A 25843-nucleotide genomic window follows, 5' to 3' on the forward strand; every position below is an offset into this window, starting at 1 on the left:
CCCATGATGTGGACACAGGGGACAGCCCACCAGTGAAGTCAAAGACCTACCGGCTGTCCAACAAGGTGAAGGCTAGCATCCATGGAGAGGTTGCCAAGATGCTAGAGCTGGGAGTTATAGAACCATCCAACAGTCCTTGGTCCAGTCCGGTGGTGCTAGTGCAAAAAGCCGCTCCACCAGGCACCACACCAGAACTGAGGTTCTGTGTGGATTACCGGGGACTGAACTCAGTTACAAAGACTGATGCTCATCCGATCCCTAGGGCGGATGAATTAATTGACCGGCTAGGAGCTGCCCAATATCTAAGTACCTTTGATCTCACTTCAGGGTACTGGCAGATCTCCTTGACAGATGGAGCAAAGGAAAGGTCAGCCTTCTCCACACCTGAGGGACACTTCCAATTTTGCGTGATGCCCTTTGGGCTCAAAAATGCCCCCGCCACATTTCAGCGGCTGGTGAACCAGGTCCTCTCTGGTATGGAGAGTTTCTCTGCTGCATACCTGGATGACATTGCTGTCTTCAGTAGCAGTTGGGAGGACCATTTGCAACATTTGCAAGCAGTTCTCCAGGCCCTGAAACAAGCTGCATTGACAATCAAGGCCAGCAAATGCCAGATTGGGCAGGGGTCGGTTGTGTACCTTGGACACTTGGTGGGTAGGGGGACAGTGCAGCCCCTGCAGGCAAAGATTGAGGCAATCATGGCCTGGGAACCCCCCAAGACACAGACTGAGGTCCGAGCTTTCCTGGGCCTCACAGGCTACTACCGTCGCTTTGTGAAGGGGTATGGCACTATTGTAGCGCCTCTCACAGAGCTCACCTCTAAGAAACAACCTCGACGGGTAGTTTGGACGAACGCTTGTCAGCAAGCTTTTGAGAAACTGAAGCAGGCAATGTGTGCAGCACCGGTCCTGAGGGCCCCAAACTTCTCCAAGGAGCTCATTGTCCAGACAGATGCATCAGAACATGGCATTGGGGCAGTGTTATCGCAAGTAAATGAAGAGGGCCTGGATCAGCCTGTAGTCTTCTTATCCAGGAGACTGCTTCCCCGGGAACAGAAGTGGAGTGCAATTGAGAGGGAAGCTTTTGCGGTGATGTGGGCTCTGAAGAAGCTGCGGCCATACCTGTTTGGCTCGCACTTCCTGGTTCAGACTGACCACCGACCCCTTCGTTGGCTAATGCAGATGAAGGGGGGAAATCCCAAGCTGTTGAGGTGGTCCATCTCCCTACAGGGAATGGACTTCCGGGTGGAACATCGACCTGGAGTTGACCACGCCAATGCAGACGGTCTCTCTAGGTATTTCCGCCTTAGTGATGAGGACTCCCAAGGGGTTGGGTAGTTCTCCCCACTTTCAGCTGGGGGGGACGCGTGTTAGACCTGTCTGACTTTTTGTGTAGTCCCTCCAAATTATTATTTATTTTGTCCCCTTTTTGCCCATCATACCTTTATTAATTTTTGTGTCCACTAGCTTTTTTAAGGTGTTTGTCAAGGGGATAGGTGTTCTTTCACCCTCATAGTTTTTCACCTCAGGCCTAGAGGCCTTTTCTGACAGGAATATAGTTGGAGTCACAAAATGGTGGCTACCAACTGTCCCAACTGACAAACCTAGAACCTGTCCCATAGAGTAGAATAGGGCATTCCAGAACCTTCTGGTCCCTTGAGGGTCAGCCTATAAAAGGCGGAATGCTGGACAGCCATTTTGTCTTGCCAGTGAGGAGCAGCTAGAGTGAAGGCTGAGGTCTGGTAGGGGTAGGATCCTGAAGTGTGGATTGCTCTACAAGGGTAGCCCTCTGTCTAGGTTTTTCCACCCCCCATTCCTGTTGACCTAGCCAAGTTAGTTCATCCTGCTGACCCTGGACAGTTAGGTGAAGGGGTTATCCCAGAAGTCTGTGGAGCTGAAGAGGTCCCTGTATTGGGAACCGAATTAGGAGATCGCCTGGGCCCCTATAACTGTCCAGTAAAGAGGGGTTGTGGACTATGCGGAACTAGGAGAATTGGGGTTCCAACGCAAAGGGTTCCCCCCTTTTACCCTCCCTCTTAGAGTGAGAAGAAAGCTCCTTCTCTAAATGACACTGAGGTTTCCTTACCAGTGACTGGTCCTGTGGCGTGTGGCAAGCCTCCCATCTTGTGAGGTAGAGGAGTGAGGAGTTAGGGTCTAGTTCCCTTTGTTTCAACTGTGAGCGGGACCCCTGGGGCACCAATCGCGCTCCGTGTCAGCGCCTCCAAAGGAGAAAGAGAAGGGAGCAAAGTGATTGAATCCCAGCGCTACCGCGCATAATCCTAGCTGAGCCGGGTTGTTACCTCAGGAGGGGCCTAGGATCGAGCAGGTCCGCTGCGAGGACGCTACTCCGTGATAGGACAACGGAGCAGGCTCTGAGGCCGAGACGCCGATCCCCCGCGCATGTGCGTCGGCGCCTGCGTGAAGGAACCGCCGGCAGCCACTGAAGTGAAGCGCCAAGGAAGGAAGCGGCCCCGCCGAGCGGCCGGCGTCCTGTGAAGTGCCCCGTGATATCCTCAAGAGGGCCTCCGCTCCTCCGTGAGGGAGCGGGGAGGCCCGATTTCTGCACGGAAGCGGGGGGTGTTACAGAGGAACACACCTCCCTACACATACTGCCAAGTAAGCGGGGAAATCGAAGGGGTGGCACAGGAGAGCTGGCTGTGCCCCGGTCCGTCAGACCCCTTTTAAGTTTAATGGTGCAGCGCTGATTGATCCCTGTGCATACAGAGGGGAGAGGGGCTACCAAATAACTGCACATTGCCAAGCCTACAGCATAAAGTCTCCAATGGTGCACTCGAGTGGTGAAAAGTAATTGAGGCCTGAACCATTCTTTTGGGACATTCCTCCCTAGCCTCTGGTACCTAAAAACTTGAGACAGCTTGTTCCCAGACAGGGTGGGTTTGCTGAGGAGACTGACAGCCTGGGCTGGGGAATGCAAAATTGTACTTGGATATAGAGCAATTGTGGGAAGTGGTGGTTACCTGTATAAACCTTGAATTTAAAAGAATATTCAGAAAGGGGTTAACCAGAGTACAGCAAGTGTTCATCTGAATTGCTGAAGTGTGTAGATGTAAAACTGCTAGAGGTGATAAAGTAAGGAGGTTAAAGATGCTGTGATGTAATGAACTGTATTTTCTAGAGATAACTAATTGACAACCAGAGCAAAGACTATTTTTATAAACCAGCACGTATTTTTCCAATATTGGTGTAGTGTCCTTTTTGTGTGTTATTGCGTTAATTTACTGCTGGGAAGTTTGCAACCTTCACACATGTGCCTCTAGTGAATGTGACTTACCCTAGGCCAGGCTACCCTAGGTGACTTGACATCCCAGGTTCCAACACCTCTTAACTCTAGAACTCCAATGAAATAAAAGAAATCTAAAGGGTTCAAGAAGTTCACATCAGTGGATGGCCTTTCCAAACTAAGGATTTTTTGTAAAAAATGTTTTGTATATATGTATAGAGTGTTTAATTGAATGCATTGATTGTGTATATATTGTCTTCTGTACTATTGTCTTTTGCGCCGTGATCACTATTCATTGTTTTCACTTTTTGTGCACCATTTTGAAGAGATTGACAGTCTTTTGTATAGACAAAATGATTTCTTTTTAAGAGTGTGATTTATTCATTATAAAGCGAATACAAAGTCATTTGTAGGTTATTCTTTCATTTGATTGTAAGAAGCCAGATTTCTCTTTTCTTTCAGAGGGGGTCTCAGATATCAAGTCATTTAGATGGTATTGTAGTTTGGGCTACAAGACCATACAAACACCAAATAATAGCATTGAAAATAAGTGTTGTTCGCACGAAATACATGGTCAAGCATATATTTCTCATTTAGCATTTGGGGTACACATTTTTGAAGTGATCAATCAATGCAAAAGGACACAAACTATCTATGCAGCTTTACAGTGAATGGTCTGAAGTTAGCAATGTGATAACATGTCTGTGACTTTCCAACAACTCACTTGTTTTCTTTTTTATCTTACATTTCGTGTTACTCAGGGTTCCTTTTTAGGAACCTGGCTCCTTATATAGAGGACTAAAAAGAGGTACACTGAGTAAAGAGTTCAGGCTAACCCCAATCAGTTTACAGAGGCACAAATGACACCCCAATAGCTCTATTTTGTGGTAGTGTGGGCAAGCAGTTAGGATATAATAGAGTGGGTAGTGCTAAGCATTTATTGCATACACAAAGGCAGTAAGTGAGTCACACACTCAAAGAAATATGACAACAATTTATAAAAATAAGACATACTTTTATATGATTTTAGATACCAAGATCATCGGAATCAGGTAGGTACTTTGAGTTATAATTTTTTACAGTGTTCAAGAGTTGACAGTGCAATTTTTAGGTGCAGTAATCTTATCATATGGGGGTAAAACATGTACTGCATTTGGGTACTTAACAGCGACTTATGGGACTGCTCTCTGCAACTTAAGGTGAGTATGGGGCAAGGTCCAAGGCCACAACAACAGGTCACCTCGGAAGGCTCCAAGGCGTCCGGGTGCAGAGGTGTTACTGCGTTGGGTGTCCCATTCTCTTCAAAGGGGAACGGTCCGTTCAGAATGTGCTGCAATCTGGGACTGAGGGACCAGCCTTCCTGGAGGAGGATGTGATAGCACCTCTCTCCAGAGCAGGCATTGCTTCTGTCCTCTGAGAGTGGGGCTCTCACCTTCTAGGGGGCCAGACACTAGTGAGTGGTGGAAGGCTGCACTGGACCAGCCAGCCAGCACACTACAGGGCTAGTAGATTTCAGGAGGTACCTCTAATGTGCACTTAATATTAACTCCATCATTGCAATCAGTGTGGGTTGATTAATACAAGGCGTTTAAAACTAAACACCATAGGTTTCAATAAAGCCATCATGTAGCTGGGTACCCCGTTTTGATGAGTGCCCAGTACATGCCTGAAGATAGCTACCCTGCTCACTTGCAATATCTTGCAATAGAACCAGACATCACAGGCATTTCTGTTCATGCAGATATGTCTCACAAAAAATATAATGCACCCTGCTTTAGGCCTCATAGGCCTGCTGTAGGTGACTTACATATATTAGATGATATGCCTTTGGCATGACACACCGGAGTGTGTCATGTCATGTTTTCACTCATGATTTGCATTATGTCACACAGCCTATATAGGCAATCTGAGTGAAATTTGTATGAGAGTCTCTCAGGTCAGCATAGGATATGCTGCAGTCCTTGGAGACCCTCTTTAACACCTGTGCACTAGGTACCTGAAGTTTCCCTTACTAGAGACTAACAGGGTGCTAAAGTCCTTTGCCATTACTAGAACAATTAGTTTTAGGGAAGGAGTACTGACACTGAGGTCTGGTTTTCAGGTCTCAGTGCACTGTCAGAGTCGAAAATCAGCATCTAGTAGTTACAAAGTGGGTAAAAAAAATGTGGGGACAACTGCAACAAAAGCCCAGTTTCCTACATCTCTGAAGACACCTTCCTTAAATTACTAACTTACTACAATGGGCGAGGGCATTATTAGATGCCACAATGCAAAGGGTATTGACAACAGAAAGCATACTAAAAACAATCTAAAGTAAACAAGTATCAATTAAAACTTCCAAAGCCTACTTTTAATCAGTAGAAGAGCCTAGCAGAGGCTTCTCCAACCAGTAGCTCGTGATCTACTGGTAGCTCTTCAGCTACCAGTAAGTAGTTCTCCTTTGTGCATTCCAATGAACTAAATATAACGTTTTTGCTTGGCTGAATTATTATAGGTATACTAAAACTGAAAAGTGTGTATCCAAGATGAAAATGTTTACATTTTAATAACTCATAAGTTGATGTTTTAGAAAAATCATTACATTTCCAATATATATTTAAAACTGATATTTCAGTGATAAAAATCAAACGGAATTGGGGAACACTTATTACAACTACTATTAACTTGGTACTAGTGACATTGCAGCTTTGGCTGATATGTATTACCCATGTAGCGGCATTCAACATCGCTGCTTTTTTTTACATCACTGCTGGCAACCATGCCTGATGCACTGAAGTGATCACGGCTGGTTATCTTATATTTGGTGGCCACTAATGTAACCTTGTCCTATGTGGTTACTATTACATCTCCAATAATATTAGTAGCTCAGGAGGATCTTCATTAAACATAAGTAGCTTATTGCAGGTCTAGTATAAGTGTACAAGCATGAACTCATATTTGGCACAGATCTGTTTTGTATGTGGAACAATAGGTGATCAAGCTGTGCGGTTGTAAGGATGAGCTTTGTAACTTGCTCTTTAAGTGGTCACTGACCTGTGCATTCTATACGGTGACTCTTGAAGGGGTGCCACATTAAAAAGTGGAAAGTTGGCCGATTTGAGCACAACTGGGAGAAGAGCAAGGAGGTTGTACTTCAGCTGTGCTGTTGGTAGAATAAAAGGACTTGGAAGACTACTTTTTTCCAGCCCTCTTCATCTTATTAAAGAGCTTCTGGGACTCCACTGTAATGTTATTGTGGAGACCTGCTTTCCGAGACACACACAACAAGAAGCACTCCAGATAGTTAGGAACTTACCAAGGACTTCACGTGCGATTAGAGGTTCCTCTTCCTCTAAATGTTCAAAAGCAGTCACAAAATCATCCTCAATAGAAGACACAGATTGATTGGTGTCGTCATCTTCTGTGTGTGAAGATTCAGGGTGCAGCTTCTGTAGAGAGTGGAGATCAAGAGTGTATCTCACACTAGTAGTATACTTGCTCAGAAGGTTGAATATGGAATCAACTTTGACCCTTGGAAATGTAGGTGAAGTCCTCATTAGACAAAGTATTTGAGTACGATGGGTCTACAAAGAGATAAAATGCAGACAGATATTAACTGAATAAGAGTAGGTTTACCAAATGGATTGTTTTGCGATATTGCTTTAAATCGGACACAGTATCAAATGTCAGTTACAGCCTTCATCAAGAAGGGAAAGATCTCATTACCACATAAAATAATGGCACATATATTATTCATATTATATTGTCAAATATAAAACATCTGATCGAGCTTCACTGGTAATCTATTGGGACATCAACGTGATGGCCGCCTGGTAGGAGCTCCCCGAAGGAGCTCCCCGTGCTTGGGATCCCTTAACCGGGTATATCCCTGTTAGCAGCAGCCATCGACCTCCCCAGGAACAGGAGTAATGTTTTGGACACCGCTGTGACCCGCCAGCGTCACAACAGAGAAGTCCCTGCAGGAACGGAGTGCTGTGAAAGCCTGGGACGTGGAACAACGTTGGAAACGGCCCGCACCACAGCAGAGGAACCCAAGGGACATCGTTAGGCGGAGTGAGGCTCGGGTCGGTGGTAATCGACACCCGATATCCTCCACAGCCAACACCGGGGACAGAACAGAACGCACACCGGACCGTCCCCCCCCCACCCCCGAACAGAAGGCAGACGCTGAGATCGGGAGCCAGGGGGTCGCATCTCAGCGGACACCCCGGGACCGAAGGGGGCTGAGGCTGAGGCAACAACAACGGAACACCCGCCCGACTGCAGCAGAGGACGCTGGTCGCAGCACCGGGATCGGCAGGAGGATCACCGAGATCAGCGGGAGCAAGACGACAACGGAGCCCCCCCCCACCCCTTTGCACCTACCGCCGCAGCAGAGGAATCAGAGCGGGGCAGCGGGCACCAGGACCAAAGCGGGAGGAGCACCGGGCCCCTTTCATTCCCTTTGGTCCCGTCGGCAGCAAAGGCAGCACCGGGACATGACGACGCAACCCCCCCTCTCCCCCACACACCGCAGCAGAGAAATACGAGCGGTCTGGAGAGCCGGGAGGGACGCTGGACGCCGGTTGCTGGCTAACACGGCGGGGGTCACAAGCTCTCGAAGCGGACCCGAGAGAGCTAAACACAGCTCAACTTCAAAAAGAGCCTTTCTTTAATAAGAGCGAGCGAGGAGCTGTAGGGGCGACAGAACACCGAAGCCTGCCCCCATTGACATTGACATCGGTAGATTCCTGGCAAATGGATGGGATGCTTTTCATTATAATACAGGCTGAGCTCTGACGTGAGATCAAGTATATTCAGCCACATACATCTACGAAGAGGAAGGAAGCCAATCATGGATTAATGTAGTGCTTCTGTAAAACTCTACTGGCAATATTTACTGAAACACAGAAACTCAGGTATTTACTTCTCCCACCCGCCGGCTCTCTTTTGAAAAATCTAACTCTTTTGAAAAATCTAACTCCTTTGTACAAAATGGCTGGGGCCATAAAACTGTAACAATAAATCCCCCCCATACCTCTGTCGTCCACGTGGCCCTTCAGCTCAACTCCCCCACACAGAGATAAGATTCCTCCCAGCTAGCCTTGAGCTCTGTTTGCTTAAACAGAAAGTGGAATCTCTTCCCCTGTGCTCAGAGCAATAGCAGCAAACAGAGGACTATTCTCTCTTTCTCCCAGCCTGCATAGCAACAAACAGAGGACTACTGGCTTGATCTGAACTATTTGGCGGCCATTTTAGTCTAGTTTCTAGTTTTTATTGGATTATAGTATTTTAGACTAGTAGAACAGAATGCCGGCCTATGCCTGTATTATTATACTTTTACTTATAGTTTTATCATTTGTTTAGGGCAGATTACCACCTCATATATGAAAGAATGTCTACCTATTATTGTATTATTGCAGTATTGCTCTCCTAGCCTATTCTGAATTTTTGTACTACACAGACTGCTACCTCATATATGAAAGAGTGTTTGCCATCATTGCAATAGTACACTCTAGCTTTATTTTAAACATTTGTATTGCACAGATTACTACCTTAAATATGACAGAGTGTTTGCATACCATTGTAGTACTATACCTATATCGGTATTTTGAACACCTGTAAGCACAGATTATTACCTCGTATATTAGGATTCCTCACTAGTGCCACTTTTACTTGTATTTTGAACATTTGTAAATGCACAGATTGCTACCTCACACTATTTGGGTTGACAACCAATGTCACCTTCGATTTTTGAGTTTTGACTCATGTAAATTGTTGTATCTGGATCCTTCCTCTATATTCTATCAATATTATCAACTATAGTGCATTAGTGCACTCTCCCATTGTACCCTACCCTTATATATTATCAGTATTATGCCTATTCTTACACCTTGTACCTCACAATTTACCGTTTGTATTTGCCCTACTGCTCACTCTTATATCCTGGATATGCTGGTTGATTACTAGTGTCACTTTGTAATTTATAACTTATTACTGTGTATCCTACTGTATGCACCTGTTTTTCTGCACACATGTTTCTCTGCACATTGGTACCACTATAGTGCACTACTGCATCCTCCCATACCCACCTAATCCTGCAACGCAACATGGACCCCATCGGCAAACACACATACAAAATCAACTACCCACCATCACTCACCAAAAAAGCCGCCAAACGCTTTAAACACAACTTCCTTAGGTCACACTCGGAAACACCCTTTGCTGACACCTACTTCTCACCGGTCAATGGATCCCTGAACACCAATATCATCTTCCACACCACACGCAGAGCTCAATGGAGAAAAGCGTTCTTCACCCTACTCACCGTCTCCTCCACTAGAAAATCCGCTCACAGCCTAACTCTCTCCATCACACCATCCCAAGTCTTTCCAGGCAGAGCCACCATCACTATTTACAATAACGGGATTGTCCTATCACAATCCACAGACAGGAACCTGGAACTGCTAGACAACATGTTCCCCACCTTCAAAGAACACCTCTCCAATTCACGGACAAACACTCATATCTCCCCCAGTCCCACCAACCATGACCTCACAGCTACATACTCTTCAATCAGGGACACACCTACCACCCCTGACCTCCCACCCCCTACCCACAACCCTACTATCCCAATTCAGCACTCCATCACAGACACAGATCGCTCCCCCTCATACACCGCTCTTTCCCCCGCCCCTTCTACCAACTTGCGGACCTCCACACATACCCTCAACACTCCTATCACACCTACAGCGGGCATTAACACCCCGCTCGCCGCTGACAGCACAGTTCCCACCCATAACACACCTAACTTAGTCCAGCACCAGAATAACACGCATTCCGACAATTCCCCCCCTTTATCCCCCCCCCATTCTCAGTCCTCATTACCCTCTAACCAACTTCGCAGAACATACCCCCTCTCCTAATTTAACTCCCCCTCCCCTCAACAGGACCATCTCCAATCCCACTTCCCCTCCTACTCTCAGCCCCCATTACCCTCCTTACACCCCCACCACGGCTACCAGTCTCCCAGCCTACACCTTGTCCCCCCCGCCTACCACCAATGCCCCCACCCATAACACCAACTTCCTCCCTACCTCATCCACACCCCTCCCGTCCAAAACCTCTCGCCTCCCTAACCCTATCCCGCACATCAACACAACGCAGACCTGCTCGAACACCAGCCCTCCCTCCCACCTGCACACGAAATCCCTGGCCAGCCATTCACCCCTGACTGCCACTCCCACCCCCACCACCTACCCTACGATGGAATACATCACGGCCACCCTCACTCAGATCAAAGAAGACATTCACGCCATCAAAGAACTACTCTCCACACGCCCCATACACCGCCCACCCACCTCCACCCCCCCTCCCAACTTGTCTCCTACTCCGCCGGCGGACCCCCACCCTCATCACGCCCCACACCAGGCGTCAATCCCTGCTCATAGGCGCAGCAACTGCCCTCGTCCCCCGCATCGCCCCTGCAACCCCTCACACATCTACACCTCCCCGCCAAACTTGTCCCCCACCCCTCCGACTAACTCTCGCACTCAGCTATCCCCCAATCTGACATCAATCCCAGCTCTTAATCGCAACAACCGCCCTCGCCGCACCCACAACTCTTCTTCTGACCTCGACACACTCACCCTTCTCCGCTCCTATGACCCAGCCCCCCAAACTCACACAAGCACCCCACACCGCAACATTCCCACGATACACCCAAATCCCCTTAGACCACCCACACTAAACAGCAGATTCTCCATCCCCAATAACCTTAGAAAAGTCCCTCTCTCGCTAGAACCATCTAACACCCTCTACACACCCCGTCTCAAATGCACTCTTCTCAACTGCAGATCGGCCACGAAACACTCAGCAGCCATTGCTGAGCTCCTCTTATCGCGGGACCTTGACCTAATCATCCTGACTGAAACGTGGCTAACTGAATCTTCGACACCCATAATGGACATTCTGGTTCCTCCCAACTACCACATTATCAGGCTCGACAGAACAGGCCAAATAGGTGGTGGAATCGCATGCATCTACAGGAACAACCTCTCTGTTCAGAAAGTCAATTCCACATCCCTACCATCCCCAACATCCTGGGAATACATCTGCCTCGACATTATTAGTGAGGGCAAACCGATATGCTCTCTTCACAGCATTTACCACCCACCCAGGGACAACCTCACCTTTTCCCAACAAATCATGGATATGATCTCAACCAATTCCGGACGCCAGCTCGCCCAAATATACCTTGGTGACTTCAACCTCCACTGGAATGACCGCAACGACGCGGTGGTAAATAGTCTTAAAAATCCTCGATGCCCTTAACCTCACCCAAATATGCAACAGCCCGACCCACGAGAAAGGCTCTACCATCGACCTGATCATCTCCAAAGAGGACTCTATCCAACTCGAATGCATCCAACCCTGTGACTGGTCAGATCATCATATTATCACATTCTTTATCAACGAAAAAGTCAAAGTCAACCCGGCGCAACTCTCCAAGCCCAAAGTCTGGAAAAGAGACTCGAAAAAGCTCAACCCAGGCTCTCTGCCCCCTAACAGTTGCAATCTCCTACTCCCACCTGCAGGCGCCTCGGACGTCCAAACTCTGACTGACCACTATCTCAACACTATGACCTCTATAATTAATGAGGCTGCACCTATGCAGCTAAAAAGAGTCTCTACTAAAATCTCCAAACCATGGTACGACGGGAGTCTCAACGAAGATAGAAGAGACTTGCGAATGGCAGAACGGACCTGGAGATCAGCCCCCTCCGCAATGCACCTAAAAGATTTGAAGAAAAAGAGAAACGCCTACTTCAGGAAAATAAAACGCTCAAAATCGGACTTCTTCAGCCTCCAACTTGACCAAGCAAAAAACCGCCCGAGAAAACTGTTTGAGCTAATCAAATCGCAATCCAAGGAGCAACCACAACCACTCAACACTGGGCGTGAGGCACCCTCCTGTGAAGACTTCGCTGCTTTCTTTATCCAAAAAACTGACAAAATAAAAAGCGATCTCCTCATTGACGCAAGCCTCTACTCCAAACCCAAATGCCTAGCACCCGCTGAACCAAAAAACAATGCTACATGGTCAACCTTTGGCACATACTCGGAAGAAGAAATTGGCAAATTACTCAGCACCCTGAAACCATCCAATCACCTCACGGACCCCCTCCCTGCCTTCGCAGTAAAAGACTTTACCCCTTTGCTTCTCCCTCTCTGGACTAAAATCATCAACAGCTCTCTCCAACAAGGAAGCATACCTGACTCCCTCAAAGTTGGTCAGGTCACACCTCTACTAAAGAAACCAACAGCCGACCCCTCTGATCTCAACAATTACCGTCCCATCACCAATATCCCCACTCTCGCCAAACTGCTGGAAAAATGCGCACAACTACAATTGACTAAACACATTGAGCAATTCGATCTCCTCAACCCTCACCAGTCAGGCTTCCGAGCAGGACACAGCACAGAAACTGCTATGACTCACATAATTGACGACGCACTTCAAATGCTAGACCAAAACGACACCTGCCTCCTCATCCTTCTTGATCTCTCCTCAGCATTCGACACCGTTAAACATGAGAATCTACTAGAACTACTAAACACAAGAATGGGCTTATCTGGAACTGTCCTCAAATGGTTCACTTCCTTTCTTCACAACAGGTCGCAGAAATTCAAGAGCAACAACCTGATGTCCTCGCCAATACCTGTAACGCTAGGCGTCCCCCAAGGATCCTCTCTATCCCCAAATTTGTTCAACCTAGTCATGGAACCTCTCACCACCTTGCTACAAGCATCCAAAGTACACTTCCACATGTACGCCGATGACACCCAACTTTACCTCAAATTACAATCACCCAATGACATCCTGCTCCTGAACTCAACGATCAGATGCACCCAATCCTGGCTTGCCGACAATCACCTCAAACTCAATGCCCTGAAAACAGAGTTCCTTCTGATCTCACCTCCAGCGAAGATATCCACCACTCAACATTGGCTTAAACTCCTAACCGCACTCAATGTCCAACCCACCATCGTGGACTCAGCAAAATCTTTAGGCATAACACTCGACACCAATCTCAACATGCAGCAACATATCAGCAAGGCAACAAAGGGAGCGAACTTCCAGATCAATACTCTGAGGAAACTTAAACCCTACCTCCCAGCCAAAGACTTCCAAACTGCAGTACAAGCACTAGTCATCCCACGAATTGAATACGGCAGCACCGCCCTCTGCGGACTCCCACTAACTACAACAGCACCACTAAAAGCGTCTCTAAATGCTGCAGCGAGACTCATCACTGGGTCAAAAAAGCACTCCCACATTACCCCTGACTTGAAGTCCCTGAATTGGCTGCCTTTTGAAGCCAGAATACATCTGAAAATCGCCTGCATGACACACAAGGCGGTACACCTAAACTCACCCGGCTACCTTGCTCAGAAATTGACAATCTCTGGGGGAATCAGAAACACGAGAGGCACAAACAATCTTCTGCTGAAACCTCGAAGATTCCGGAAGGAAAAAACATACAAGCGCTCCTTCTCAGGAATGACGCCTAGGATTTGGAACTCACTCCCTCCCGAAACCAGGCTTATCTCCTCCACTACACTCTTTAAAAAAGAAGTAAAAGCTATCCTCATGGCTAAATACACTTGAACTACTATCTCGAACCCTATTAACACCCTGCACTGATCTGTATTACATGCTTGACCCCTTTACTTATTTGTATGAGTTGTCTTATTACTCACATGATTGGCTTTGCAGTCACCTATTTGTATTATTTGTACTGTGTGATCTATTGATTTACCTATTTGACTTTGTTCCCTCATGTACCCTTCTATGTAAAGCGCTCTGATATCTGCGAAGATCTTGTTCGCGCTATATAAAACTTTGAAATAAATAGAAATAAAATAAATAAACTGGTAAAAAACGTTCCCCATTGTCGGCATTCATAGTATATTTCTATCCAGTATGTAACCTCCTTCCTAAACTAATACTGTATGGTGGCACTTAGTATGTTATAAATTGTGTTCCTATTCACAATCCAGATTATATGTTTTCAGTATTTTGGCCACATCTTCCGATACTTCTTTAGGCATTCACTTACTCTTACATAGTACTCGTATATAAATGTGTTGCTGCTCTGCTGCTCCAATCCATATCATTCACCTTCAGTGCTGTTTTCCCACCCATATTCGCTCTATATTTTGCTTGGCAACAGCCAATCACACTTTACAGAACAGAAGTTTATATTTAAGCAATCCTTTGTCATCTCACAGCTCCAACATAATTTTACGTTTCCAATCTATTTCAATATCAACGATTCAGCTTAGTTATTACTAATTTCCCTCAAGGACTCCTACCACACGTGGGTATAAGTTCCAGTCATTCAACATCCTCTTAAAGAGAGGTCCGGAATCCTAAGGGTCAGAATATCTTTCTAGTGCTATCCACCTGTCACTGGCCCAGATATAGTTGTGAAGTTTCTCTGAATCACGTACAGAAGACACTGCCACCCCGTGGCATTTCCGAAGAAGTAGGACGAATCTGGTTCACTTTGGGCCATCCTCCTTGGAACACTTGCTTTGCACCGCCAGCCGTGCCATGCCAATTTTAGCCACAGAGGTTATAACAACCGGTCCCCACTACTGGGGACGGCACCATCTCAATTGCGTCTACGGCCAGTAAGCCCTGCTCCAGAAGTGCATAACCCTGCTAGGCGATATGGAGGGACCCATCTGTCAGATGCAATTAACTGCCACCCTTGGAGAAAATGTCTTATTGTGCCTCCAAAGTGGCGGTTGAGTGCCGCAATGGGCAAACTAAAGTGGTTTCAAAGGCTTGTGCCACACGAGCAAGAGACTGAGACTAGTGTTGTCTCATGTGATGTCTGCTTGATCCCGTCCCAGGCCATGAAAGACTACGCTGGCTGTTGCAGGCTGGTGAGGCCTCATGCCATCTATACTTCCCTATTAATTGGTGGGCATGAGCAAGGCTTAGCCCAAGTGCCAATAAGGGTTTCTCTCAGGGCTTTATTAAATGGAAGGCAGGGATCAGATGAAACTGCTCAGGGTGAAAAACCACAGTAAGGACATTTGTCTTGACTTCAACAGAATGCAGCTAAATGTCCTGAACCTCAGCTGCCCCTCTAAACAATGAAGCACTTACCTCCATTGGCAGTGCGATGGGCAAAATCAACCCTGAATCAGGGGACGTACACTGGAATCCTGTAAATCCATATATACCAAGTTGTTATGGTAGTGTTGGGGTAAATCGTTATCATCATCATTTTCCAGTGGAGACAAACTATGATCAGAATCGGAGCAAAAAGGTAATGGAGCCTCTGGGGAAGGCTCTGTGGTAGACAAAGTGCTTTGTCTTGATAGGAACACATGGGAACCAGGTGCACTGGAGTGGAGTCATAGAGGGACCTTGGTCAGGGTGAAGAAGGATTCCGTTAAGTGGCAGACACAAGATTTGCAGGGGCTCATACTCCAGAGACTTCTGGCCCAGCGTCAATGAAGAGGGAATCAGTACAGACCTTGAAGCAGACACGAAGCTTGTACCAGATTCAGTGCAGAACCTGAGGCTGGTTTGAGGGCCTCAGAAAGTACAGAGGGTGGACATGCAGGCAGAAACAACAGGAGGCCCGTTGTATCCTTGGGCCTGAAGGCATGCCAGAAAGAGCCATAAGAACGCCAAAAATATGTAGAATGGTCTTCTTTGAGGCCTCGACCTGCTGCAGTGCCTATGAAGGCTTGGAAATTTAGGAATCAACAGGATCAGTTGTGGAATCAGCTCCTCGAACAGGGATCAGAAGTAAGATCGATTGGCACCTTTACGCCATCCCAAACTCTTCTTGGCAGAAAGTTGCCAAATGAGGTTGAATTATGCTTCAAATTCTTAGGAATCTTCTTAGATTTTGACTTTGACTTAACAGACGTCTTCGACCTCAAAGAAGACCTGTTCCAAGAAGGGCCTCCATAGAGGAAATGGGACCACGTCTTTGACTTGGATTTGCATTAGGTCTACACCTTCTTTCAGTGTTCAGAGGAATACAGCAGTATTCATGGTCTCGTATCGCCTTCAGGTAAATGAGGTTACAATATTTGTACATCTAGGATTCATGCCTCAAGCCCAAACAGTGGAGGCAGAACTTGTGTGGGTCAGTAAGACATCTGTAGTTTCAGGCAGTCATGGCATGGTTTGAAACCTGTAGTCTTCAGTGGGGGCATTGTCCCTATGTAAATTAGTAAAAGAGAATTTTGAAAGGATTCATCAACCAATGTAAAGGGAAGTGGAGCTCCAGGTCTGTATCCGTAGGTGCAGAAAGGAATGGATGGATGGATGGATGGATGGATGGATGGATGGATGGATGGATGGATGGATGTTGGTGCGCAGGGGTAGTGCTTACATGCAGCTTCACTCCATCACTTCCGGTTTGAAATAAAGTCAACAAGGAGCCGTATAGTGCCATCTAGAGGCTTGTGGAAGCACTGATGTGAAGACATCCATATCCATTCTGGAGCCATGTGAATATTCTGAAAGATTAGGTATCTGCGGCTAGAAGTATTCATCAGAAACTAATAGAAGAGAACTGTAAAGAAAACTTTACCAGAGGATGTTATGCAAGTACCATTTTTTGCTAGCATGTCCACGGTTTCAGTTGCTTGCTGATACACCAGAAGCAGAATCTCTAACTTAAATGCACATGAAGAGCTCATGGAAGCATACTTTGCTGACTGCATGGTCATTCAGAGAAAAGCAGAGATCTTGGAGTGCCTAACCGCAAGACGTCTGGAGCCAGGAAGTCAAGCTCAGCAATGGAAGGCTGGGGTGAAAGATCCTTACAGATATTCACAGTAGTATTCCATGCCTAGACAGATGAACTTTGTTGTCCCAATTTCCTGACTTCTGGCACCGCTGACCTCCAAACATTCCTGCGGCATTCTTATATTTAACCCCCATATGTCTCTAGAGAGGCACAAAGCTATATTTCACAAAAGAGAAGACACTTGCCAAACAGAAGGGGAGGTGGAGGTGCCTTGTGTTACATGGATTTTTGTCAACTGTTAACCTTAGAAAAGTGTGATCATTTCAAAACGTTGCATGAAAATAGATATCCAAAAGATATAGCACACATATCCAGTTTTGATGCAGATAAAAAAAAAATTATTATTGTTCGACTTAGCCCTCTCTGCAGGGTCACTATCAAACCTTTTTCCTTCACACATCCTGTTTTCTGAACCAGTTCTGTTGCCTTTTATGCTGTGCACTTTGTCACTGCTAATCAGTGCTAAAGTGCTTGTGCCTGCTTCTTTAGACATGGTAAAATTGGCTTACTTCCAAATGGAACATTTAATTTACTTGTAAGTCCCTAGTAAAGTGGTATTACAGGTACCCATGGTCTGTAAAGTAAATGCTAATAGTGGGCCTACAGCACTGATTGTACACTCAGGTAGGCCTTTAAACACATCTTAGGCCTGCCATTGCAGCCAGGGTGTGCAGTTTAACCTGCAAACTGCAATTAAACTGCAATTCTGACTGGCAATATAAACCTTTTGCCAGGCCCACACCTTTCTTTTTAGGGTAGGCCCTAAACAGCCCATATTTTTAACATTTACATGTCCTGGTGGTGAGAAGCTCTTAAATTTGATTTTCACCACTGCAAGGCCTGCCTCTCCCATAGGATAAAATTGGGTTACCTTATTACACTTAAGTGATTATCTTCATTTGGGAGCAGATAGGAAATTCAAGTTCGGTTGTTAAAGAATTGTAATTTATTTGTATTGTTGGATTTTAAGTCACAATTCTGAAAATGTCACTTTTAGAATTTTTTGTGTGAGGAGGGACTACATAGCCCCAAAACCAAATGCACAGCTTCATGCCGCTATTTAGCGTGCACTGTAATTCAAAAGTCTTTGTCCTTAATTTTTCAAATTTTAACTATGCACCGTAGGGCAATGTTTTGGATATGACAAAGTGAATTAATTTTTGTAATAAATTTTTGAAATGATGTCGCAGCGTTGTTTATTTGGGATTAGAAGTGCTAATAATTTATTCATGTTGTGATTTATTTGTAGTGACCCCCGAAGAAGGGCACGAGGAGGCCCGAAATGCATTGGGTTTTTTAACATGAAAAATAAAAAACTGCTTGTGATGGACTTTCTGCATTATTCGTATTCTTTCTAAGAGGCCTGGATGGGAACAGTTTGAATGCAAGAAGTTTGAAAATTGGCACCACATCCATATTGTTGGTCTTTTGGATAAAATGGAGTGGAATAATACTTGAAAAATAAGAGTTAAAATACGGTGATAAGTTGGAAAATTTAAAAATTAAGGACAAAGACTTTTGAATTACAGTGCACGCTAAATAGCGGCATGAAGCTGTGCATTTGGTTTTGGGGCTAAGTAGTCCCGCCTCACAAAAAGTTTCGTAACTAGTGGCAGTAGGGCATGCCTAACAGCCAATCTGCACGCAATTGCGCTGAAGGAATGACAAAAATGAAGAATCAAAAAAGGTGGTTTAAACAGGTGTGCATCCCTTCATCTAATAAATTGTTTGTAACTATAGCCCTACCCAGGGATTGCACCCACAAGAAGATTGGACAAAATAAAAAAGAGCACGAAGAACACTTTGGGATCTATACAGTCGGAGATAAAATCGAAGTGCATCACAAGGGGGTTTAAATAAATTATATGCACCGGCAGGATCGCGTGCATGGATAAACAATGGGTATACAAGAGAAAGTTACATTTTTCGACTAATTCACTCTATAAATTGTATCATGGACTGAAGACATGCATCCTGGGTAATATAGTTCACTTGAGATTAAGGCAGGCAGGAACAGGAAGTCTTGGGTTCCGGCCAATTGGGAGGGACAATGCTGGGGCGTAGTGATTTAAAAGCATGGGCGGGAAGGGATTGTTTCTAACTGTTTGGAGCAATCATGACGAGGGAAGGAGATGTTTGTTAATCAGTAAAGCAGGTATGTGGCATGGCGGGAGGTCACGGTTTTCATGCAGATCGTTAGGTGCGTGGGAGGGGAAGAGGGATTTTGTGTCCCACGCGTAACAATGGTGGAGTGTGATTAACATAGTATTGCACGCGTTTAGAAACTCACGGACCTATTTAAATAGTGAACTTTTTTGAGGAATGAAGGTTGCGCTATGTGAACAGAAGGTTAGAGTGCGATTACAACGGAGGGGAGCGGGGAACATCGGGATTACCTGAATCATTACTAGCACGGTTGGGAAGTTTGGCTAACACCCTGAGCATGAAGGAATGGCGCGTGATGACTTAATCAACAGAGTGGGAGACTAAATGAGACTATGCCCCTTAGGGCAATGTTTTGGATATGACGAAGTGAATTAATTTTTTTAATTAATTTTTGAAATGATGTCGCAGCGTTGTTTATTTGGGATTAGAAGTGCTAATAATTTATTCATGTTGTGATTTATTTGTAGTGACCCCCGAAGAAGGGCACGAGGAGGCCCGAAATGCATTGGTTTTTTTTACATGAAAAATAAAAAAACTGCTTGTGATGGACTTTCTGCATTATTCGTATTCTTTCTAAGAGGCCTGGATGGGCACAGTTTGAATGCAAGAAATTTGAAAATTGGCACCACATCCCGATTGTTGGTCTTTTGGATAAAATGGAGTGGAATAATACTTAAAAAATAAGAGTTAAAATACGGTGATAAGTTGGAAAATTGAAAATTAAGGACAAAGACTTTTGAATTACAGTGCACGCTAAATAGCGGCAAGAAGCTGTGCATTTGGTTTTGGGGCTATGTAGTCCCTACTCACAAAAAGTTTCGTAACTAGTGGCAGTAGGGCATGCCTAACAGCCAATCTGCACGCAATTGCGCCGAAGGAATGACAAAAATGAAGAATCAAAAAAGGTGGTTTAAACAGGTGTGCATCCCTTCATCTAATAAACTTTTAGAAAGTTGGCATTTTCTTGTCCCAACTATTTGGTGCATGCTGCCTGTACCATGGGTTATATGACTAGGTGCAGTTGGTCTTTCTGTATTACTCACAGACTGAGGGACAAATAGGGACTAGGAGTTGGCAGGATAGGCTAACTCTGACTTGGGGGCATAGCCGTCACCTACCACACTTGCAAATCACAAAGACTCTGCTTCAACACACTTACAACGCGTTTCATGCAAGTACTGTGCCCCCCGACAAGTTGGGGCCAGGGTAGGGAGACAGGAAATTGCGGACACCTCTGTAGGGGGAGGACTCTAGAAGCTTCTCCTATTTCAAAATGGACACCAGGCATTAATATTGGACTCCCAGACCCTTGTGTTTCACCTGGACAAGAAATGTGGATGCTGCTAGAGCAGGGTTTAACCACCTTAACCAGTAACCCACTTTCCTACAATTATGCATCAGAATTCTGATTTTATTTCTTTTCACACACTTGTTTGTCTTCTTCATATCAATAATGGGTAGAAGACCTAGCATGGAACCATTCTTTTTATTAGCAAGTGTACTGCTTACCTGGTCCGAAGATGTGTACATGTGCATTGAGCTCTATCCTCAGTTGTACACCCACAGATTTCAAGATCACTAACAAGTTTTTATTTTTGGGATTTCTTCTGCCTGCATTCCAAAAAAGGGATGAGCCATTGAAAGGTAATTCAAGCATCTTTTGATGCACATGAAGGGCCAATATGGATGCCCTGACCAGCAAAGGCAATCTTAATAAGACTCTGGCCCTAATTTGGATTCTGGTCGGAGAGCCTCCGACCGACATCCCTGGCTCGAATTCCGACAGTCGTATTACGATTATGGCAGTCTGAATTCAAACAGGCCAGACAATCCATCTGGCTTTCAGTCGGAACCGCAACATAATCCCTTACGGACGGCAGTTCTGCCGTCAGGATTATGATGTCGGTTTCTGACAGGCTTTAAATTTTGGGCTTTCCGACATGGAAAGCCTGTCGGAAAGAGACTTTGGGGGCTCCCCTGCTACTGCCGTGCCACGCGATGCAGGGATTTACAGTGACTCCCATTTCTCTATGGGAGCTTGTACTGCTGCCGGTTTCCAACTGCCGCACTAGCTCCCATCGTTAAATGCGAGTCTGCGACCTCACCATGTGCAGTCGCATCGTAATTGCGGTTTCGGACCGCCGACCCAAGGTCGGTCAGTTTTTAAACCACAGGGATGTCGGTCAAAGGCAACTCTAGCAGTTGCCAGGTCGGCAGCATCCCTCGTAACACCAATTAGGTTATAACATGTTATTATGCCTTCTTTCTCTATTTCCAGAAAATCTTCCTTTCTTTCTCTCTGAAAAAACCTCAGGAACTGCTTGAGTCTCTAAAAGTACTATCACTATGAAAGTACAGGGGAGAAGAGCTGGCCGCTTTAACAATACCAGCTGATGTCAATTTAAATTTTGGGTAAGCGGTTACTGGAGAGGTTCCAAAATTGGGCAGAAGAACATTCCATTATTTCTGATCTGCAATGTGGATTTAGGACAGTGTCAGAATCTGGAACTACTGGTGAGCAAGGACACTAAGGTTAAGAAAGGCTTCCTATTTTTGGCCTTCATGGGCCTTACTATTGCGTTTGACAGTGTTAATCATACTAAATTGTGTCTCTTACATTTTTTACTTAGTCACCTTTACCGAAATGCCACCGCTAGGGTCAGATTTGACCCAGGGTGGGAATGTACTAGGCTTTTTAGGGTAAAGAAGGGAATCGGAGAGGGATGCGTCTTGGCCCCATTTTTATTTAATCTGCATATAAACTGCTTGGAATAAGCTCTCTTGCAATCCACTGTTGACCTACCTAAGATTGTGTCTCGATTGATACCTGCCTTGCTATATGCAGACGATGTGCTGCTTCTGGCTCGTACTGCAATAGGCCCACAGTTGCTGCTAGATTCATATACACTGTATATGGTGGAATTGAACCTTAAAGTTAGTTTAAAAAGACCTACATAATGATTTGGGGGAGGCAAACTCCTAAAACGAAGCAATTTGTTGCTAAGGATGCTAGATTCTCAATAGTTCCTTCGTTTTCATACTTTGGGGTACTATGTGATAGACAGGGGGAATGGTCCCCTCAAATACGAGTGAAGACCCTGCAATTACAGAAGACGGCTACCTCTGTATTCGGATTTGCTAATAAATTAGGGACCAGGTCCATTAAAGAGATGCTTATCATCTGTAATGGGAAAAGCATCTCATCTTCCACTTATAAATGTAGTATCTGGGGCTATGCTGACTCCGATGCATTCGAACGGGCTGAAAATGAAATTATTAGAAGACTCTTAGTAGTTGCCCAGGCTGCCCCGGCATTTATTCGTTACAAGGAACTGGGTCTTCCATACAGTGAGGACACTGTAAAATTACACCAGTTGCCGTTATGGCACTCAATTTGGGTGAAAGCTGAACCCACCTTGAACAGGGCTTTAATTGTGAACTCTCCATCACTTGAGTGTTCTTACAAAATACCCTGGTTAGCATGTATTAGATCGACCTATAAACATTTAGGCTTTATGCTGGGTAATTCGAAAGAAAGCATTCTCTCCACGGTTATGAAATATATATAAACACCAAGCTTAAGGAGAATTTGATAGTCAAGATGACTCTGGTTAGACAAAAGTGAAAACGTCAAGAGCTCTGTGAAAGCCCCCTTTATTTTATGGCTTACAGTTATATCTTTTGTATGCATTTAATAGTCATCAATATTTTACTTTAACTCAATTTTGTATTGGTACAATCAATGTTATGATGGCTAATCCCACACCAGGGATCTGGTTTAAGGATCTTACAGTGTGCCCATGTGACAGACCGTCTGTACAAAGCATTTTACATGCTGGGTTTTTTGCAAGAGTTAATTTTTTTAAACAATTTGTACTGCATTTTAACCAACTCTTATATTTACAATGTCTGTAGTCCTTACCCGTTTGTCAAGCTGTGCTCAGATTTGCAAATAGTGCTGTGAGAATTAGAAAATGTTTATCAAATACACATTCTGTTCACATCTGATTTTATATTCTTAATGTTTTATTGTCTTTTATGCTATCTTTAATGGTAATTAAATATTAACCGAATAAAGATTTTGACTTTTGACAAATGAAAAGCTAGTATTTTAAGAGAATCTGTTTTTTTCTACAGAAAATACACATTTATTTGGGGAAAATTAGTTACTACCAAAACGAAAAGCTTGTATTTGACTGACAAGCTGATGTCTGAAGACAAATAGTGGCATTTCCAAAATATATGTTTAAACACTTATACAGAGCTATGTTTTATGCCAAATTGGGAGATTAATGCTGAGCCATGTTTCCTTAGTGCCAGCTGGCACTTGCAGCTTGTCACTGATATTTCATTACTGATACATGGAGGCATTTCCTATTGTTAAAGCTTTTTTGGGGCATTTTTGTTAACCATTCCTAATGCATTGTGGTAGTCAGTACTTGTTATCTTGTTTGGTGGGATCATTAGTATAACAATGATGATATATATTGAGTGGTTTTCATTGATCAGGAGTAAGTCCAATCCCAAAATAGGTTGAGACATTACTGTACAGGTTCCATTTACCGTTTATTGATATTCGGCAAGGACCAGGGTTGCACTTTAAAAACATACTTTAAAATTACTTGTTTTTTTAGCACTTATTTTTAAAAGATTGCACAAATAACATTATTCAAAAGGAACCAGAACATGTTGCTTCACCTGCTGTGTGTGTTCATCAGTTTGTTGCAAGGGCTTCTTTGTATCCTTTAAGAAAATAACTTCTTGATCATTTAGATTGTACAAGTGGAGTGACTTTAGAAGATCCGGGAGTTCCAAAAATACAGCACCCAAATCCTGCGAAAAATAAGATGTACACAAGATCATCTGCACAAACTGACCTCACAACAGAGTTAAGACCAGCAATGATTTCCATAGTAAACGTGTAGGCTGCTGAAAGTTGTGGAGCTCATTGCATATCACTAACTATCATTTGAAAAAAACATATTTCTTTCTTCTTTGATAAATAGTAAAGCTCTCAGCTTTACAGACTGAATTTGGGAAAAAAGTTAATTGGGTATTGTTGGTTTAGATGTATTCTTTCACCAAAGTTGAGGAGTTGACATTTGTTTAATGACAATAACTTTAAAAGTAGTCCAGATAATATGTATTGTATTCAGTCACAAAGAAACACATATAGTAGTCACAGGAATTGTGGTTACAACCCCTCATCCCAATACTAAAATAAAACAACTCCTATATAAAATACTGCTTTGAAAACAACTTTTCTTTATGCTGCAGTTACATGTCCTCTTCGAAATCATTAAGAGAGAATTCCACTTGGTTTGGTTAAGCAGACACCATCAAGCGTTTTACCTGAATATGTGCAGCATTTGAGTCTGGAGCCAAGCTTAGAAAGGTTATCTGTAAAAAAAAAGTGTACATTAGAAGACATGTTGATATGTAATGTAAAGGCATATAATATCATTTCTATTGCAATCTTATGTCAACACCAGAGACTCAGGTTAAAATATAGCAACTTTTTTTATAATATCCTATGCATCAAAGGAAAACCTTACAGAGAATTATCAATCACAATAGATACAAGAGGTAAGTGTTCTGATTGCACAAAGGGAATAACATACGTTCTGCTGATAACCAGCATCTACTGAGCACTAAAGAATGATTCACATTTCTTTACATCTCCTTTGAAGACTTACATTTCTCCTATATTATTTAAGAGGGTTTCAAATAGTATGCGTTATTTTGTAGTTGACTAGGTTGTACAAAGAATGTTAAAAATGTATCACTGACATTTGTTGATTAACATGTTAATGCTTACATGTATTTCCTATGTGATGATATTAGTTAACTGGTTGTCATAAAGATTGCCACCAAATTCCTCAGTTTTGAAATGTTTTGCGTTTTAGCATAATGGCAAGTTAGCGGCCCTTGGGAAAAGTAGTGGTGTTACAAGAAAGCATAGAAAAGACAAGTGAATCACAGCATCCATCACCTTCTGAGTTCCAGTAAAACAGTCATTCTACTGTTGTTCATAATGGTGCAGGGCCAATTGTGACAGAAGGCCATAATGATTCCTTTGATACAAATGAATGAATTGCATGGGCGGGGCTGGGACTGTGGCCGCTCGGTCTCTCCTGTCATCGGATTCGTCGGGTGGGGCATTAGTCGGGAGTCTTCGGAAATGTATGCTTGCTTATATTGTTCGCCTTAAAATGTTGTCATCTCTGCAGTTGGAAATGCTTCCCGGCCCACCTGGTGATTGTATCTACTTTAGATCCCGTAGCCGGCCCCCTCCTGTTCTCTTTTCTCTCTTTTCTTCTCGTTAACATATGGAACTGTATTACGTATTTACCATGTATATCCTGTTTATTTTTAAAAAATTGACCTCTTTTATCCTGAGCTGCTCTCCTGGGGGTGCCGAAACAGTTCGATTTCCTATTTTTGCTGCCATGCCTCCTGGATGTTTGGCTGAATAGCTGTGTGCACCCTTTTCTAAATAAAGGTCTTCCAAAAAAAAAAAAAAACAATGGGGGGGAGTGGAGAGAAAAGAGAAGAGAAGGAGAGAAGAGATAGAGAGAGAGAGAGAGAGAGAGAGAGAGAGAGAGAGA

At 44.4% G+C, this 25843-nt stretch overlaps 1 protein-coding gene across 3 annotated transcripts in view; it reads right to left on the reverse strand.

The window, feature by feature from the left end:
* Positions 1-25843, reverse strand: part of AKAP11 (A-kinase anchoring protein 11) — a 229971-nt gene that overhangs the window by 159467 nt on the left and 44661 nt on the right. For all 3 annotated transcript variants that reach the window (XM_086935024.1, XM_086935025.1, XM_086935023.1), the window contains 3 exons: positions 24588-24635; positions 23934-24068; positions 6536-6803 (listed from right to left, as the gene is read on the reverse strand). In XM_086935024.1, coding sequence (XP_086791150.1) covers positions 6536-6803; positions 23934-24068; positions 24588-24635 — 451 coding nt within the window. The remainder of the gene's footprint in view (positions 1-6535; positions 6804-23933; positions 24069-24587; positions 24636-25843) is intronic.

Source organism: Lissotriton vulgaris, chromosome 8 (genome assembly GCF_964263255.1).
Source record: "Lissotriton vulgaris chromosome 8, aLisVul1.2, whole genome shotgun sequence".
Taxonomy (NCBI): Eukaryota; Metazoa; Chordata; class Amphibia; order Caudata; family Salamandridae; genus Lissotriton; species Lissotriton vulgaris.